General features: G+C 41.0%; 1 protein-coding gene across 1 annotated transcript in view; it reads left to right on the forward strand.

The window, feature by feature from the left end:
* The window catches only part of LOC139461174 (coronin-2B-like), a 121,249-nt gene that overhangs the window by 81,992 nt on the left and 19,108 nt on the right, over window positions 1-20,149 (forward strand). Inside the window, exons 8-15 of the mRNA XM_071242753.1 lie at window positions 26-145; window positions 1,478-1,582; window positions 2,727-2,823; window positions 3,723-3,835; window positions 5,054-5,167; window positions 8,777-8,833; window positions 17,948-18,138; window positions 19,099-19,294. Of these exons, the coding sequence (XP_071098854.1) occupies window positions 26-145; window positions 1,478-1,582; window positions 2,727-2,823; window positions 3,723-3,835; window positions 5,054-5,167; window positions 8,777-8,833; window positions 17,948-18,138; window positions 19,099-19,294 (993 nt within the window). The remainder of the gene's footprint in view (window positions 1-25; window positions 146-1,477; window positions 1,583-2,726; window positions 2,824-3,722; window positions 3,836-5,053; window positions 5,168-8,776; window positions 8,834-17,947; window positions 18,139-19,098; window positions 19,295-20,149) is intronic.

Raw genomic sequence — 20,149 nt, forward strand, 5'->3', positions numbered from 1 at the left:
CACTTTCCCGTGTATTGTTTTGCAGGAGACGACGGGTCACGTAGGCAACAAGGCATCCAAGGTGGCGTTCCTGGAGGACTCCATGCGGCTTCTCACCACTGGCTTCTCCCGCCAGTGTGACCGGCAACTAGCAGTCTGGGACATTGTGAGTACAGACGGAGTTGCTCTGAGGGGTAGAAATAGACAGACAGACAGGGGTAGAAATAGACAGACAGACAGTATTGCTCTGAGGGGTAGAAATAGACAGACAGACAGTATTGCTCTGAGGGGTAGAAATAGACTGACAGACAGGGGTAGAAATAGACAGACAGACAGTATTGCTCTGAGGGGTAGAAATAGACAGACAGGGGTAGAAATAGACAGACAGACAGGGGCAGAAATAGATGGACAGACAGACAGTATTGCTCTGAGGGGTAGAAATAGACAGACAGACAGGGGCAGAAATAGATACAGACAGGGGCAGAAATAGATGAACATTCAGATGGTTTTTAGAGTTAAATATAAGATAATAAAGAAAGACGAGTTCTATGGATGAACAACTTCTTTATTACAATTAATGTGACGTTTCGGTGTAGATCCTAACACCTTTATCAAGCAAGTGATGGATAGGGCTATCCAATTAATCCAGTGGCTTCCATCATCTCCATCAGTCTGCTTGTTTACTCTGCTTGTATACTCTGTGTTCATTAGTCATCCACTGGCTTCCAATTATCTGTATCTCATCTCTGTGTCCATCACTTATCACTGTATAAACTTACATGACAATAAGTATATATATACCTATGTTGTCTTTCTTCATCACACCATCTTCTAAATGCAACTCAAAGAAGTTATAACATAATAGATGACTAACTTGGATCGGGATGTCATTCACTGAGTCATGGCAAATTGTCATCATAACCTGATGATACGGGACGCTGATATTTTTTTATGTAAGAGGTATCCTATTTAGGTCTGGTTGGATCATGGATAATATGTGATGTAAGAGACAAAATGCTGAAGGCGACTAATTTTGGATCAGGTTGATAGTTGGCTGATTGTGTTTTCATCGTAACCTGATATTGGATTGTCATGCTATCAATCACTTGGGGCGGTGGGGTAGTCTTGTAGTTAAAGATTTCACTCATCACGCGAAGACTCAGATTCGATTCCTCACATGGGTACAATGTGTGAAGCCCATTTCTGGTGTCCCCCGCCGTGATATTGCTGGAATATTGCTAAAAACGGCGCAAAACCATACTCACTCACTCACTCTGGTGTCCCCCTGTTGTAATATTGCTGTAATATTGTTTAAAGCGGCGTAAAACCATATTCACTCTATAAATCAATCACTGGATTGTCTGTTTCAGACTTGATTAGTTTTTACAGACAAACGTTATATAGCTGGAATATTGCTGAGTGCATCGTTAAACAAACAAAAAATAAAGATTCTAGTTTCCCGGCAAGCCTTGATAGAAAGCATGTTTGGTGTTTTCAGAGGAACATGACAACTGCACAGAGAATAGATGGCATCGACTGTTCCAATGGAGTTATACAGCCATACTACGACCCAGACGTGCGGGTGGTGTTTTTAGCAGGGAAGGTATGCAATGGATATAACAAACAAACCTAGTTGTGATCCTTTCAGATAAGGGACACAGGTCCAATTAACTTAATGAGTACAATTTGTGAAAAAATATTTGTAAAAAAAATTTCTTCGGCAAAATAACTGCTTTAGAGTTTGTGTCAGCCTCTGAAACAAGTTAACACAAAAAATGTTAAATTAAATTTATTGCACATTTATTAATTAAAAATGTGTTTTGTTTGTGTTTTCCTGTGGTATCTATGTCAAGAACCTCGATTTGTGTTGTCCAATTGTCTAAGGCACCACGGGGCACGGGTTGCCCAGTCGTCTAAGGGGCCGCGGTTCGCTGTGCAGAGTTGCATCCCTTGGGCAGCCAGAAGCCTATGATTGTGGGTTCGAATCCCGGTTTGCCTTGATTATGTTTCTAGGTTTGTCAGCACCGTACTCGTGCTTGTGGGTTTCACCGATGTGGTCAACGTCTGAGACCTGCATCGCTTCGAGCTTTCTTCCCACATGAAGCTGACACGCCGCAATATAACTGTAATACTGTTAAAAGCGGTGTTAAACCCAATTCACTCACTCACTCTAAGGTATCACAATTTGCTGTATAGAGTTGTGTCTCTTAGGTTGACCAGGAACCTATGAATGTGGGTTGGAATCCTGGATAGCCTTGATTATATTTCTAGGATTTAATCAAATTGGTAAGCGTGACTTACATCACTTTGGGCTTACCTCCCACATAGCCGATCCCATGAAGACCTGGGTAGAATAGGTCTTCAGCAACCCATGCTTGCCGTAAAAGGCGACTATGCTTGTCGTAAAAGGCGATCGGGATCGGGTGGTCAGGCTCGCTGACTTGGTTGATGCATGTCATCGATCCCAATTGCATGGATCGATGTTCATGATGTCAATCACTGGATTGTCTGGTCCAGACTCGATTATTTAAAGACCGCCGTCATATTGCTGGAATGTTGCTGAGTGCAGCGTTAAACAACAAACAAACAAAGCTGGCACACTCTACTATAACTGAAACACAGTTCAAAACGGCATTAAACCAAACTCAACCACCCATTCACTCAATCTCTAAGCTTAAGTCAACGTATCTCATGCTAGGATATCTTTTCAGAAATCACTTAACATCAAATAAATGTCATTGTTTCAGGGGGATGGCAATATCAGGTACTTTGAGATCACGGACGACTCGTCGTACTTTCATTACTTGAGCGAATACATGTCCTCGTCACCGCAGAAAGGAATCGGTAAGTTGTAGAAGGAGGACAACTGCTCTTGTTTGATCATGGTAGTACACTACTAGTCTGGACCCCGTTATCCGGAAGACACACAATCTTCCATAAATATAAACAACATTACAATGCTTTATCTAATTTGTGGGGGGCACGGGTGGTCCAGTCGTCTAAGGCACTGTGCAGAGTTGCGTCCCTTGGGCATGCCAGAAACCTGTGATTGTGGGTTCGCCCTGATTATGTTTCTAGGTTTGTCAGCACCATACCCGTGCTCCGGAGTGATGCAGGTCTCAGACGTTTACCACTTGGGGCTTTCCTCCCACATTAAGCTGACACGCCACAATATAACTGGAATACTGTTAAAAGCGGTGTTAAACCCAACTCACTCACTCACTATCTAATTTGTGTGGTTAATCTGATATTGTTCATATTAACAGGATTTCAGTGGTGTAGCCCATGAAGATCCGGGTGAAAATAGGTCTTCTGCAATCCATGCTTGTCGTAATAGGCAACCTACGGGATCGGGTGGTCAGGCTCGCTGACTTGGTTGATGCATGTCATCTTATCCCATTTGTGCAGATTGATTGATGTTTATGATGTCAATCACTGGATTGTCTGGTCCAGATTTGATAATTTACTGACTGCCGTCATATAGCTGGAATAGTGCTGAGTGCAAAATTAAACAAGAAACAAATAGACAAGGGCAGATAACTCTAAATTACTCTACATGCAGTACAAATCCATTCTGGAATGCTCCACTCGCTGCCGTTGACTGCAGTTCAAATCCTGGCACGGCAGCACTTAATATTGCCACTGACAATTACTGCAAATAAATTTACAACAGTTTCTTCAGCAATAGAACAATTTTCACAATTTATTTTTTCAAAATTGAAGCCAGTGTGTGTGTTGTGCAGGTCGGATGCCCAAGGTGGGGTGTGACGTCACAAAGTGTGAGATACAGAGGTTCTACAAGATCCACGCTGCCAAGAACTTGCTGGAACCCGTGTCCATGATTGTTCCCAGAAAGGTCAGAGCCATGTAGTACCAGGCTAACATTATAATTTTGTTCCCAAAATTAAGTTTTCTATAAGGTGAAATGAATCAATTTTTCAAGGCAACCCACAAGTATTATAGGAACCCTCAAGTCTTTTGATTTCAGGCCTAGAGGTGAAAAGGGAATAAATACAGGCTGCTAGAGCTGACAATGGGGTGATTGTTTTATTAAATATATCATCCAGGATCTGTAAGAGAGACTATTTTCAGTGTTCCTGCTGGCTTTAGAACTCTAAATATTACCAGTCCCCCCTAATTACCAGTCCCCCCAAACCCACAACCCCCAAACCCACAACCCCCCAAACCCACAACCCCCCAAACCCACAACCACCCCTAAACCACCACACACCCATACCCCCCACCCCAAACCCACTACCGTCCCAACAACTACCCACACCCCCAAACCCAGAGACACCCCCCACCTCAAACCCACAACCTCCCCAACAACTACCCACACCCTCAAACCCACAAAACCCCCTTAACCACCCCCCACCTCAAACCCACAACCACCCCAACAACTACCCATACCCCCAAACCCACAACCACCCCTAACCCACCCCCTACCTCAAACCCACAACCTACCCAACAACTACCTACACCCCCAAACCCACAACCTCCCCAACAACTACCAATACCCCCAAACCCACAACACCCCCTAAACCACCCCCTACCTCAAACCCACAACCACCCCAACAACTACCTACACCCCCAAACCCACAACACCCCCTTAACCACCCCCCACCTCAAACCCACAACCTCCCCAACAACTACCCACACCCCCAAACCCACAACCACCCCTAAACCACCCCCCACCTCAAACCCACTACCGCCCCAACAACTACCCACACCCCCAAACCCACAACCACCCCTAAACCACCCCCAACCTCAAACCCACTACCGCCCCAACAACTACCCACACCCCCAAACCCACAACCACCACACCCACAACCACCACACCCTAAACCCACAACTACCCCTAAACCACCACTTAACTACCACACCCCCAAACTTACAACCACCCCGAAACCACCACACCCCCAAACCCACAGCATTCCCCAACATCCCCACACCCTAAACCCAAAACAACCCTCAAAACCTCCCCCAGCCCCAACCCCACAACCACCTCACCCCCACCCCAGCCCCTTAGACATCTATGGTTGTCAATTTCTAGATTGATGTTTTATGTTTTCAGTCAGAGCAGTTCCAGGAAGACATCTTCCCCCCGACTGCCAGCACCATTCCCTCGCTGTCCGCGGACGAGTGGGTCAGTGGTCAGAACAGAGAGCCGATACTGGTGTCCCTCCAGGTAACCCTAGCTCAACTGGCCGTCACACTCGTAGTTGCTGTTTCGCAGTAGTCTCACTCCGCCGTCCACTGCTGAGAATAACGGGAGGGAGCTGTTAAAGACGCCACACTTTCTTTGACTTATTTTTGCCACGCTGTTTTCTTAATGCGACAGTAGTATTGCACCTAAACTATTTGCTTGCCAGAATAGTGAGAACACATATTACTCAACATTTGCTAAGGACCATACACACCTTTGACTAAAGATGACTATTTTGGTCCTTAGCAAATGTTGAGTAGTATATACTTCCCCTATCGCCTAGTGAGCTATTGACGAAATATTCTCTGTAATATATCTGACAAAATACGTATATACAAGAAACTGTTTATATTTTGTCTTTCGCCAGGTGAAATTGTCATTGTTTATCCACCAGGTACAAGTTTATCTGTTCGAGTTACTAAAACATCTTCCTGAATATGTCTTTCCTTTGAAAATATGAACATTTATATTTGAAACTTATTAAAGATTTTATCAGCTTTGCAGAAATCGTGTACTGAATTGTATGGTGGCAATTATTAAGACTTAGAAATTTGGGACGATGAACAGATTAATTCAGAGTTAATTATGACTTTGCTGATGCAGACAGTAGTTACCTCCCTTTCAAGAGACAGTAGTTACCTCCCTTTCAATTTGTGCAGACAATACTTACCCCCCTTTCCGGTGGTGCAGACAGCAGTTACCTCCCTTTATTCTCAATAGTTGTTTCCTGTGACTTCTATTTGTATCCTAAGAAGTGGCATTGTCAATGCTTCAAGTCAGTAGTAGTCATACATAGACAGGATTTCTATTTGTAAGTATGGGTAGGTTAACGCAGAGTGCAATGCTATGTATTGTTTCAGTGTAATGTGTTCACAGACGTATAAGTTGATTACAGTAAATTCACTTTTAAATAATCTTCTTTCTTTTTAAGATGAATTATTTTTGATACAATTTTTGTTGTTTCATTCGTTCAGTGCTTTTCTGGGTATCCCTCACCAGATTCAGTGACAGTAATACTCCATGCTGTGAAAATGTTTTCCGCTGATTTTGTTTATGAATTTTTGACATTTTGGAAGAATTCCTCCTCTTTCTCCTCCTTATTTTGTCCCTTCCTCTTGCGATGTGCATGAAAGTAACAGTAAATAGGCGAGGTACACTGGTGTCGTAGACATTTATGTCCGAAACATTAACTGTTATATTATAATGTCCAAAAATGAGAATTACAAAGCAAGAAACATACCTATTACAATTCCAGGGTAGAATAGGTCCCCAGTACCCCATGCTTGTCCCCAAATTAAAATTCCAGCATAGAATAGGTTCCCAGACGTCCATGCTTGTCTCTCATGAGATTTCCAGGGTAGAATAGGTCCCCAGTACCCCATGCTTGTCTCTCATGACTATTCCAGTGTAGAATAGGTCCCCAGTACCCCATGCTTGTATCTCATGTATATTCCAGCATAGAATAGGTCCCCAGCACCCCATGCTTGTCTCTCGTGAGAATCCCAGGGTAGAATAGGTCCCCAGTACCCCATGCTTGTCTCTCATGGCTATTCCAGCATAGAATAGGTCCCCAGTACTCCATGCTTGTCTCTCATGAGAATTCCAGGGTAGAATAGGTCCTCAGTACGCCATGCTTGTCTCTCATGAGAATTCCAGGGTAGAATAGGTCCCCAGTACCCCATGCTTGTCTCTCATGGCTATTCCAGCATAGAATAGGTCCCCAGTACTCCATGCTTGTCTCTCATGAGAATTCCAGGGTAGAATAGGTCCTCAGTACGCCATGCTTTTATCTCATGAGAATTCCAGGGTAGAATAGGTCCCCAGTACCCCATGCTTGTCTCTCATGAGAATTCCAGGGTAGAATAGGTCCCCAGTACCCCATGCTTGTCTCTCATGGCTATTCCAGCATAGAATAGGTCCCCAGTACTCCATGCTTGTCTCTCATGAGAATTCCAGGGTAGAATAGGTCCTCAGTACGCCATGCTTTTATCTCATGAGAATTCCAGGGTAGAATAGGTCCCCAGTACCCCATGCTTGTCTCTCATGAGAATTCCAGGGTAGAATAGGTCCCCAGTACCCCATGCTTGTCTCTCTTGAGAATTCCAGGGTAGAATAGGTCCCAAGTACCCCATTCTTGTCTCTCGTGAGTATTCCAGGGTAGAATAGGTCCCCAGTATAAGAAACACTCACTTTCGTGTTAGCCTAGCAGATACTGCATTCTCTCATTTTAAATCAGACCTCATTCTATTCCTCCAATGGTCAATATTGATTAATGTGGTATAAAGCTTAAAGTCTGTCTCAGTGCTGAGGTACAAATCAAGGAACGCATGTAGGTTATGCATGAATAATTCTGTTACTTGTCTCACAGACAAAACAATGTTATGATGTTATTAACTTAGTGTTATTTTTTTAATTTGGAATTTTCTGACTTTTATCAGCATTTTATTATTTTCAATCAACTTTTTAAATAGATATTTTCTAATTAGAAAAAACAGTTGAGTTTAGTTTAGTTAGTTTCTATAATTCCATGCTTGCCAAGTATTGACCAAACAGTGCATGGTCTTAGTTCCATTAATGTGATGCTAGTTTCCCGTAGACTGGTTTATTTTGTGTTTGAGTTCTAGTTTTGAGATTTGCTGTGCAGTGTTTGAATTAACATGGTGAGGGATTTAGAGCTTTGTTTCAGTGTTTCATTTCATTGCTGTGTTTTTCATTGCCATGTTTCAGTGTTTCAGCTACGTGTGAGACTTTGTGGAGTGTATCACTTTCGTTCACAACATTCTTTTTTCGTTGACAAGGCATATCATGGTCATAGATCAGAGCCCCGTTCTACAGCGTTGCCTTGGCACTAAGATGGTCATACTTCCCACGGGTGGCCCAGTCGTCTTAGGCATCGTTATTTGCTGTGAAGAGTTGCATCCCTTTGGCATGCCAGAAATCTTGAACATGGGTTTGAATCCCGGTTAACCCCAGTTATGTTTCTAGGTTTGTCAGCACAATACCCGTGCTCGTGGGTTTCACCACAGTGGTAATCGTCTGAGACCTGAATCAATTTGGACTTTCCTCCCACATTAAGCTGACACGCTGTGATATAACTGGAATAATGTTCAAGGCAGTCCCAAACCAAACTCACTCACTAATAAAGGATGATTACAACTTTGTATGGAAAACATTGGGGCTTAATCCATCAGAGGGTTATCTGAATAGCAAGATGTGGACGACCAAGTTGTGTTCGTAATACATTCAGTTAGTCTTACCCAAGCCAATCATTAAAGGGGCATTGGGGTGGCCTAGTGGTTAAAGCGTTTGCTTTTCATGCCAATGACCGGGTTCGATTCCCGACATGGGTACAATGTGTGAAGCCCATTTCTGGTGTCCCCCACCGTGATATTGCTGGAATATTGCTAAAAGTGGCATAAAACTATACTCACTAACTCACCCAATCATCAAGAAACAATAAACTAAAGTATGACCATCTCTATGCTTTGTCAACTGAGTTTTGCATGTGTGTCTTTTTGTCTGTCTCGCTCTCCCTCTCTCTCTCTCCGTCTCTCTGTCTGCGCGTCTCACTCTATTTGTTTGGTTCATCAGGACGGCACAGTTACAAATACACCCAAAGTGTCGACGTCTAGGCCCGTACAACGACAGGTAACTTTCTTATCCTCGTCAAGGGCGGGGTAGCACACTTACTCATCCATGTTTGGGGCCGAACTTATGTTTATATCGGGACAAAGTCCAGCTATTCTAGAAATTATCTCGTATGAAATATGCTTATTGTGCATGTGTAGAAGTATATGTCAGTGTTAATCAAATTTCGTTGACCTTTACGGTGTGAGTTTAAATATGATAGTAGTGCAATGTTATCTGAAATCTAAATTCTTTTTGTTCTTTTGCTGACTCAGCAAACAGTATTTGATGCCTACACAAAACACATGGTCAGTATTTCACACGTTTGCACACAGTATGGGTAGGTTCCTCCATTCCCCACGAATACACAGGGCCAATATGAGGGGTGGTAGTGACGTGTTGATTATATCCCCAACCTAAAAGCTCAGTTGTGCAGTGTTATACCAAGGAATTCCATCCGTCCTTCCAAAGACGTTATTTTGTGTGACCTCTGAATTGAAAACTACTATGTCGATTCTTTTCAAATTTAGGGAACAGTTTCCATACTAATAGAAGAGGTGCAGTGCAAAGTTTGATTTTGAGTCAATTTTCTGAAAAAATATGATGTTTTTAATGTTGTAAACTTTTTTTGTTACTTTTACATTTTTGTGACCTATAATTTAAAAACTACTGCATGGATTCTTTTCAATTGGGGGTACAGTTTCTATACCAATAGGAGAGGTGATGTGTAAAGTTTTATTTTGATAAGTGGATTTTTAAAGATTTTTTTTTTTTTTTTTCATGTTTTGAATTTAAAAATCTGTTGGAAGTCAAAGTCAGGGGTGTTAGTGAGTCCTGCTCACTTTTCGTCTTGTTTGTAGCCTAGTGCTGTATTTCTCCAAAGTCTAATGAGCCGTGCAAATGTAAACTGCTCAACGTTTGATAAGGATATTGAAACCTGTTGCCATACATATTGGGATGTTTATTTAAGGTTGAGTTTAACTTGGTATTAAGTTGAAAATTCAGCAATCCCATTGCAGTATCAAAAACTATTCACATGACGTTCCAAACAGTTACTCTCAGTCTGCAGCTGGACACTCAGAATATCCTTATCAAATGTGGGGTAGTATGTTTTGCAAGCCCTACCATTGTCTGATAATGAAGCAGTATTTTGTTTAGATGACTGCAAGACTAGGACTCATGCTGCAGGAGAAATATTGCAATTTGTGCTATGTGATGATTGGATATTAGACTGGAACTAGGCTATAACCATATATAACAATATATAACCAGGCTATAACAATGTATAACCAGGCTATAACCATTTATAACAATATGTGACCAGGCTATAACCATATATAACAATATGTGACAGGGCTATAACCAAATATAACAATGTATAATCAGGCTATAACCATATATAACAATATGTGACCAGGCTATAACCAAATATAACAATGTAAAACCAGGCTATAGCCAAATATAACAATATGTGACCAGGCTATAACAATGTGTGACAAGAAACTATACCGTACAGTTGATTTTATCATGTTTGATTTAAAATTGAAAATATCTTAAGTTAGGGATATCATATGCTAAAATTGAACTCACCCGGTGCTTAGTCAGCATTCAAAAAACTCTTCCATATGTTGTGGTTTTTTTTAATATCTTTAGATTTAAAACATTTACAAATTAAAAAGGATCATTCGCAAAGTACGCAACTGCTAATGAGTATCTTAGATTCTTGTCATTGAAAATCAATAAACTTTGGGCACAAGTTTACAACATTCGTTTCATACCCAGTATTCATTGAACTTGTGTATTTTAACACAAATTACCAAGCTTCAGGTTGCACTCTATTGTAGGAATGAGTGATGGTAAAGTAGACATAATATAATTGAACAACAATTCTTTCAATTTTCAATTATATAAAAAGAAACTCGGTATACTTTCTTTTGCCCCTCAGTTTATGACCAGGCCGAGTTCTATCCGACCTTAGTTCGTTACTTGACTGAGGGGGCACGGGTGGCCAAGTCGTCTAAGGCGCCGCTATTCGCTGTGCAGAGTTGCGTCCCTTGGGCACGCCAGAAACCTATGATTATGGGTTTGAATCCCTGTTCGGCCGATTATGTTTCTAGGTTTGTCAGCACCATACCTTTTGTTTTCACCAAAGTGGTAAATGTCTGAGACCTGCATCGCTTCAGCTTTCCTTCGACATTAAGCTGACACGCCGTGATATAACTGGAATACTGTTTAAAGCGGCGTTAAACCCAATTCACTCACTCACTCATTACTTGACTGAACAAACACACGTCAGTACCACACCTCATGTTGGCCCTGTGTATGGAACCAGCCTGTGGTTTAGTTCTTGGGTTAAAAATAGAGACTTCACTTCAAATCAGCTGTATGTCTTCACACTGATTGATGAACATGGTGTATACAAACCTGTGAAGTATTGACGATGACAGTAACCAATTAACATTATCGTGGGGCGAGATATCTTGGACACTTTATTTGTGTGCATGGATAGTTTTTTGTCAGCAGGGGTTACAGGTAGCCCACTGGTCTAAAGTTATCTATGCAGAGTTGTTTGGTATATTTTCATATTCCAATATTTGGTATATTTTGATGACCCAATGTTTGGTATGTTTGGCTATTCCAATATTTGGTATATTTTAATAATCCAATGTTTGGGTATTCCAATATTTGGTATATTTTAATAACCCAATGTTTGGTATGTTTTGTTATTCCAATATTTGGTATATTTTAATAACCCAATGTTTGGTATGTTTTGTTATTCCAATATTTGGTATATTTTAATAACCCAATGTTTGGTATGTTTTGGTATTCCAATATTTGGTATATTTTAATAACCCAATGTTTGGTATGTTTGGGTTTCCAATATTTGGTATATTTTGATAACCCAATGTTTGGTATGTTTTGGTATTCCAATATTTGGTATATTTTAATAACCCAATGTTTGATATGTTTGGGTATTCTAATGTTTGGTATGTTTGGAAATTCTAATGTTTGGTATGTTTGGGTATGTCAGTGTTGCTGGTGTTTGTTGGCATCCCGCTTTCAACTCATACACTGACCGTCTCCATGTTAATCTCACCCACACCTGCACCTATACCTTTAACACACAACACCCACATGTACCAGAGTATGGAAGATGGAAGTGTCTTCGTTTTCAGCTCCATTAACTGACCTTGATATATCTCATCTTCCCAGGGATAACTCATTACCCTTGTCACATTTTAATGTTTCAAGCATGAGTCACACATGCAGGGATAGACTTGACTGCTAGTCCGTAAGTCCAAGACCAGTAAAAATTAAATGGGACTATGGTTTTTTATCCCAAAATCAATTATACGTCCAAAATGAGCTCTGGACTAGTTGGAAATGACCAATGGTGTCTAACCCTGTATAGCTAAATTAGGGGTAAACATATTCTTTTTTTTAAATTTTGAGATGGTTCATCATTTATTAAACACCACTAAATATTAAATTGAAAATCTCTCGCTAATACATTCAGTTTTAGATGACATATAGAGGTGTTTGATCAACAAACCAACTCAAAATTTAAAAGCAGAATATGTTTATATCTATTCTACCATGACTAAAATGTTTTTTTTTAAACAGACTCTTTTTCTTGTGCACGTATTTAGTGCAGGGATGCGGTTAGAAGTGATTATCGCTCATAATAGCAACTTCAAAGTTACAGTATTCGTTGAATAAGCGCCCCGCTCTAATAAGCGCCCACGGCAATATTTGCTGATATATTGGCTAGTGAACAATCACAATTAGCACCCCTTCCGATTGATCAATGTACACAAGACTTATAATACACCCTCGTGTGTTATATGCACCCTTATTTACGGGCAATTAAATTCTGGGAAAATATATCTGCCGTACATAAACATTTCAGGCTGTCATCATAAACCACGAAATTTATCTTTCAACTCTGTTTTTTTTTCACCAAAATAAGATTCTAATAAGAACCCCCTATTTCTAATTTTGCGGGTGCCCAGGGCGCTTATTACATCGAATACGGTAGTAAAATTAAGCAGTTATATCATCCTTCAGTCATGGTAGAATGGACAGTAAACTGTAATGGACATCAATCTGAAATTGTACATTTTCTAATAAATTGTATATTTATATACTTATCCTATCTCACATCAATACTTTATCAATCCAAGTTCTTACATATTCCTCTGAACTATATTCTTTGCCTGGTGGTATTGCAACTTTTCTCTCCTTTATTCTCCTCATGACAACATGGATGTTCTGACAACTTCCTTTCTAGTCGCCATTGATCATCTCCGAATCTTCCAACATCGTCTCTCTAGCTGTGGGTAGCCTAGTGGTTAAAGCGTTCGCTCGTCACGCCGAAGGCCCGGGTTCGATTCCCGACATGGGTACAATATGTGAAGCTCATTTCTGGTGTCCCCCGCCGTGATATTGCTGGAATATTGCTAAAAGCGGCGTAAAACCATACTCACTCACTCACTCACTCTCTCTAGCTGTAGATGTACTAATATCTTTGTCACACACAAACTTCCTTCTGCTAGTGGTGATAGATAATAAGATAATTAGAGAATGTCGAATTTAGAGAATGAGGAATTTTGTCCCAATTGAAGGAGCAGAGTCCAGGGCCCACTTGCACAAAACAATCTTAGCACTAAGATGATCGTACCTCCCATACTTTAACACAGCCTTACGATAGTCTTAGTGCTAAGATGATCATACCTCCCATACTTAAACACAGACTTACGATAGTCTTAGCGCTAAGATGATCGTACCTCCCATACTTAAACACAGGCTTACGATAGTCTTAGCGCTAAGATGATCGTACCTCCCATACTTAAACACAGACTTACGATAGTCTTAGCGCTAAGATGATCGTACCTCCCATACTTAAACACAGGCTTACGATAGTCTTAGTGCTAAGATGATCGTACCTCCCATACTTAAACACAGACTTACGACAGTCTCAGCGCTAAGATGATCGTACCTCCCATACTTTAACACAGGCTTATGATAGTCTTAGCGCTAAGATAATCATACCTCCCATACTTTAACACAGCCTTATGATAGTCTTAGCGCTAAGATGATCGTACCTCCCATACTTTAACACAGGCTTATTATAGTTGTAGCGCTAAGATGATCGTACCTTCCATACTTTAACACAGGCTTACGATAGTCTTAGTGCTAAGATGATCGTACCTCCCATACTGTAACACAGACTTATGATAGTCTTAGCGCTAAGATGATCGTACCTCCCATACTTTAACACAGACTTACGATAGTCTTAGCGCTAAGATGGTCATACCTCCCATACTTCAGCACAGGCTTACGATAGCCTTAATGCTAAGATGATCGTACCTCCCATACTTTATCACAGACTTATGATAGTCTTAGCGCTAAGATGGTCATACCTCCCATACTTTAGCACAGGCTTACGATAATTTTAATGCTAAGATGATCGTACCTCCCATACTTTAACACAGACTTACGATAGTCTTAGTGCTAAGATGATCGTACCTCCCATACCGTAACACAGACTTACGATAGTCTTAGAGCTAAGATGGTCATACCTCCCATACTTTAGCAAAGACTTACGATAATCTTAGTGCTAAGATGATCGTACCTCCCATACCGTAACACAGACTTAAGATAGTCTTAGAGCTAAGATGGTCATACCTCCCATACTTTAGCAAAGACTTACGATAGTCTTAGTGCTAAGATGATCGTACCTCCCATACTGTAACACAGGCTTACGATAGTCTCAGCGCTAAGATCGCTTTGTGCAAGTGGGCCCTGAGTCCTACTGCATTTCGGGCACAAGTGGCACAGGAGCACGATTCCATGTGTAGTTTTCCATCCCTTATATCTTCCAGGAACCTGGAAAAAAACTTCTTCCTTTTTTTTTTATCACTTTATTATTTTTTTTAGGGTACAGGCATATGCTGTGGGTTTTGACACATTTCAAAGAGAAAACTGATCGACAATATTATTATGTTACGTATCGTATTTTCTTGAGTAAAGTGCGCACTCAAGTATAATGCGCACCCCCCTCCAGCGGATTCAGTATTTTTGAAAAAAAGAAAATTGAATATTAGGCGCAGAAAATAATTACACCGTACCCTTTCTACGGTACATGTTATAAGTGCTGTGTAAACATTGGACACGTGATAAATCTTACCTACGTAACCAGGTTGTGACCTGAGGACCAGAAGGTCATAAACTTTCCATATTTGCATTCTGAGTAGGCAGAGAACTTGTTGAAATGATAAGAATTTGTAAACATAGTCTTGAGACCATTCAAATTTGGTAAGCAATTTACAACATTTGTTTTTTTAGATATATTGAAAAAACATTTCTTGACGTCTGCCATTGAACATGATAAAATACTACTTTGTAGTTGTTTGACAGTACTATATCAGTAGGAATTTACAAATTCCAATAATATTGCCTATAGTATCCATAGCAATCAGTAGTTTTAATAGTTGCTATTAGTTTTAAATAGTTCATGTTTTATTGTAATTTAAAATCTGCCTGTGTGGTTGGTTAGCTAGCCCCTAGTAGATACACTATTATGGCCATCAACCCCAAAATCCCCTTCTGCAAGAGGGGCGGTGGGGTAGTCTAGTGGTTAAAGCATTCACTATTCATACCGAAGACCCAGGTTCCATTCCCGACATGGGTATAATGTGTGAAGCCCATTTCTGGTGTCCCCCGCCGTGATATTGCTGGAATATTGACAAAAGCGGCGTAAAACTGTACTCACTCACTCACTCTGCAAATGGCGATGGATACATGTAGTTAGAGAATAACCAACGTCCTTTGAGGAAGTATGGATTTCACCTTTCAAAATTCACGCAAGTCTGCTAGACCAAGACTACTAAATTGTGCTGAGGTCAGGTAAAAATCCATGATGGTAGTCCTCATTGACGAGTAACATTTGAGAACTATGATTCTGAACCAGACCTCTATGCTTCAATTTTACTAATTTTACGCGTTAAATAAGGTTTACACTAGTCCACCGGACTAGGCTTAAACTGTTTTGACCTTCGTGGTCTAGTGGTAGCGCGTCTGCCCGGAGAGCGGAAGGTCCGGAGTTCGATACCCGGCCGCTTCATACCAAAAGACGTTAAAAGATGGTACTTGTTGTAACCCTGTCTGCCGCTCGGCATTAAGGGGCTTAAACAAGGACTGGTCGGCTCGGAGTCAGTATACTGTGTCTGAGTGGGGTATTCATGTGAAACTGCGGCTTGGTATCTCAGTGGGCTAGCACTATAAATCGGCATCAGTCCGGACTAGTACAATCAGCCACACACACACGTACATGCACATCGCTATATAAGTGCAGTAATCTTGTAGCATGACTAAATGCTAGTTACTTGCAACATACATTCATTAACCCATTTCGCCCCTATAAACAACTAGATGGGTATACTAATATTTTTAACATTATTATAATGACTATACAAATAACGAGATCAGATGTTATAAGTAGTTGTTGTCAAGTAGTACTTTTATAGCAATGTGACAGTCCTACTTGTGTTCCCTGTTTGCCATTTCCCATAATGCAACTCATCAAAGCATGGCCTACTTACAGCTGTTCTTCACATGTGCATGAAGCAATAACGTTTTCCCTTGCGGGAGTTTTGTTGACAATTATTGAATTCAATAAATGTTATAAGGCATAGTGGCTGTCAGTTCCCTATCCTGAGTTGTGGCCCTTGGGCAAACAGTATCCTATGATCGTGGGTCTGAATACCAGCTACCCTAGATTATTATTTTGAAGTTTGCCAGCACCATACATATACTCAGAACTGACAAAGACCTGCTGCATCACTTCGGTCTTTCCTCCAAATCAAACTGACACACTGTGATATTACTGAAATATTGTTCAAAGCAGTATCAATCCAAATTCACAAAATAAATATTATGATAACAGCATGAATATACTCAATTATCGATTTGACGTAATAAGCGCCCAGGGCGCTCTTAAAATTAGAAGTAGGGGGCTCTTATTAGAATATTATATTGGTGGAAAAAAACAGAGTTGAAAGATAAATTTCGTGGTTTATGCTGCCTGAAATGTTTATGTATGAGATATATTTTTCAAGAATTTAATTGCGCATAATTAAAGGTGCATAGAACACATGAGTGCGTATTATATGCGAATAAATAAGTCTTGTGTACATTGATCAATTGGGAGGGGTGCTAATTGGGATTGTTCACTAGCCAGTATATCAGCAAATATCGCCATGGGCGCTTATGAGAGTGGGGCGCTTATTACGTCGAATACGGTAGTTAGATTTCTTTTCAGGGAATTAACAAAGATAAAACATTTCAAAATATTTTTATAGTATTCAATATCTGATGTCTTGTCTGGATAAAATGTTTGGGGGTAAACACATGCAATTGTTCATACTATCATCCTCGATTATCAAGGGTGATATTGCGGCATTCTGTTCAAAGAAATACCCTGGACCATTCAACAACATGGCTTCATTTTGAATCTAAGAAAAGCCACTCAAATTACTACCACGATTGAGAGAGATTCTGCAGGGTTGCAGACCCGTGAAGATCCGGGGTAGAATAGGTCTTCAGCAACCCATGCTTGCCATAAAAGGCAACTATGCTTGTCGTAAAAGGCGACTAACGGGATCGGGTGGTCAGGCTCGCTGACTTGGTTGATGCAGGTCATCGATCCCAATTGCATGGACCGATGCTCATGATGTAAATCAGTGGATTGTCTGGTCCAGACTTGATTATTTTACAGACCGCCGTCATATAGCTGGAATATTGCTGAGTGCGGCGTTAAACAACAAACAACAACAAACCAACAACAAACTGCAGGGTTGCTGATAACAGAGATGAAGAGAATTCTGAAGCTGTGCTGGTGTATGGGTTTAGGGTAGTTATGATAACAACAGAATTATGTTTAATCGAGGATGGTGGTGGACATAAATGCTTGTGTTTCAGAAAAGAATGTTAAAATGATTAATAAAAAGTAATTTAAAAATTAAAATTAAGGAATTATTTGTGTACCATGTGTATATTGTCTGTATCATTAGGTTATGTGCATGACAACCAGGAAGTGCCGGTGTCTTGTAGAAGTTCCGGTTTGTGTTCCAGGACGGCGCCATGCAGGCCAACCCGGTGATAACGACCTACACAGCCGTCACACGCCCAGGAAGCAATCGACCAATCAAACGTGCCAACACAATTGCCTCCTCGACAGTCCCGAATAATGTTCCTGCAGCGGAACCTGCGTCTCTTAAAAACATCAAGCGCCTGAGCATAAATGAGGACATAGTTACTATAGAGTGAGTTCCCCCCGTGTTTGAATTGTCCCATCTTCCTGAGGCAAGAGAGTTAACTGACTTAAAAGTCCAATTTCCACCCTTGACGAACTAGACTGGAATTCCTGGGCTCGATCATAGCACCACCAGTGGCTATTACCAGTTGTGTCCCTTCTTAGCCTCTGCTACTGACCGATCAGATTCCACTCGTATCACTTGCATTTGATTGAAACAAAATGGCGGCGCCCTGACAATCTGCTTTGCAAATCCTGCAATCGACCGAAATCTGCAAGACGGTTTACGAACCAGATGTTGATTTCGTTGCACAATTTTGATTTGACTATGCATCATACCAGCCTAGTTCGGCAAGGGTGGGAACTGCACTTTTATAGTCAACTCTCTTGCCTCGGGAAGATGGAATTGTCCCAGCAACCAGCTGGCCATAAGAGAATGTTGCTCACAATATCGATCACTGGATTGTCTGGTTATGACTCGATTATTTACAGGTCGCTGTCTTCTTTGTTGTTGCATCGTTAAACTATGCTTGTCGTAAAAGGTGACTACTGGGATCGGGTGGTCAGGCTCGGTGACTTGGTTGGTGCATGTCATCGATCCCAATTGCGTGGATCGATGCTCATGATATCAATCACTGGATTGTCTGGTCCACACTCGATTATTTACAGACTGCCGTCATATAGCTGGAATATTGCTGAGTGCGGCCAACCAATCATTGTAATGCTATAGCCCTAAATGAAGCAAGTCTAGATTTCCTCATTCTGAATCTCCCCTCTCACTGGGGTCCTTTTCAGTTTAAATGGAGTTGCTTGTTGCAATTAAAAATATGCATTTTCAGAGACTTGGCATTGACTACTCCCGATCTAACAAGAATGGCACATTAAAAAAATATCTTTTTTAAATCGTTTTTGTTTTTGTGACACATTTATTTTTCGCCTATGTTATTATCTTTATCATTTTTGTTTACAGGGAAACTTCTCATACTCTAAGTCAGAAACGAGCGATGTTTGAACAAACGACGAATAATAACAACAATAAAAACACACCCCTATCCGGCCCTGCCGATCAGAACTCGCAGTACCAGAAGAAGGTGTGGTCACCGGTGTCACCATCGTCGCCAGCAACTACGACGACGGCCAACGGCTTGCCAGGCACAGACTCAGAGGTGAGAAAAAAAAGAGGCCATGAAAAAAATGTGTTCACCAAGCGTTAAAGTAATTTTTATGATTTAAGTTCAACTCATTTCTTCTCGAATTCCATATCATTAACTTAAGTCTGATAAACGGTATTCAGTGTGTGCCTAGATTTGGCTGTTACTAGGCCAATAAGACAAGACTCAGTGTACGGAAAAGTGGCTTAAGTTGTGAATTGGGTATTTTTGATAGGATTTAAGAAAACGTACAACTTTATGGATAACAACTTCCGGTTTATTGCATATAGCGACGTTTTGATGTAGATTCTTACAAAATTATCAAGCTAGAGTGAGCTCTAGGTGAGAATCTCCATCAAAACGTTGCTGAATGCAATAAACCAGAAGTTGTTATCCACAAAGTTGTACATTTCCTTATTTACTCGACCCGTGAAGATCCGGGGTAGAATAGGTCTTCAGCAACCCATGCTTGCCGTATAGGGCGACTAACGGGATCGGGTGGTCAGGCTCGCTGACTTGGTTGATGCATGTCATCGTATCCCAACTGCGTGGATCGATGCTCATGAAGTCAATCACTGGATTGTCTGGTCCAGACTCGATTATTTACAGACTGCCGTCATATAACTGGAATAATGCTGTGTGCGGCGTCAGACAACCAACCAACCTTTTTACTCGCCAACTTCAAGAATGCCAATGAAACAGTTAATAGTATTTGGTTACCGGTAGTTTCTAGAGGGGCCTTTCAGGGACAGCCTGATTTTCAATGCTTTTCGTAAGAGACAACGTACATGTGGAATAGAATTATTCCTTGATAGTGACATGGGCCTTGTTTCACAAAGCAGTTATTGCGCTACGACTAACGCAACTCCC

The sequence above is a fragment of the Haliotis cracherodii genome, unplaced genomic scaffold, assembly GCF_022045235.1.
Source record: "Haliotis cracherodii isolate W230 unplaced genomic scaffold, xgHalCrac1.p SCAF_14, whole genome shotgun sequence".
Lineage (NCBI taxonomy): Eukaryota > Metazoa > Mollusca > Gastropoda > Lepetellida > Haliotidae > Haliotis > Haliotis cracherodii.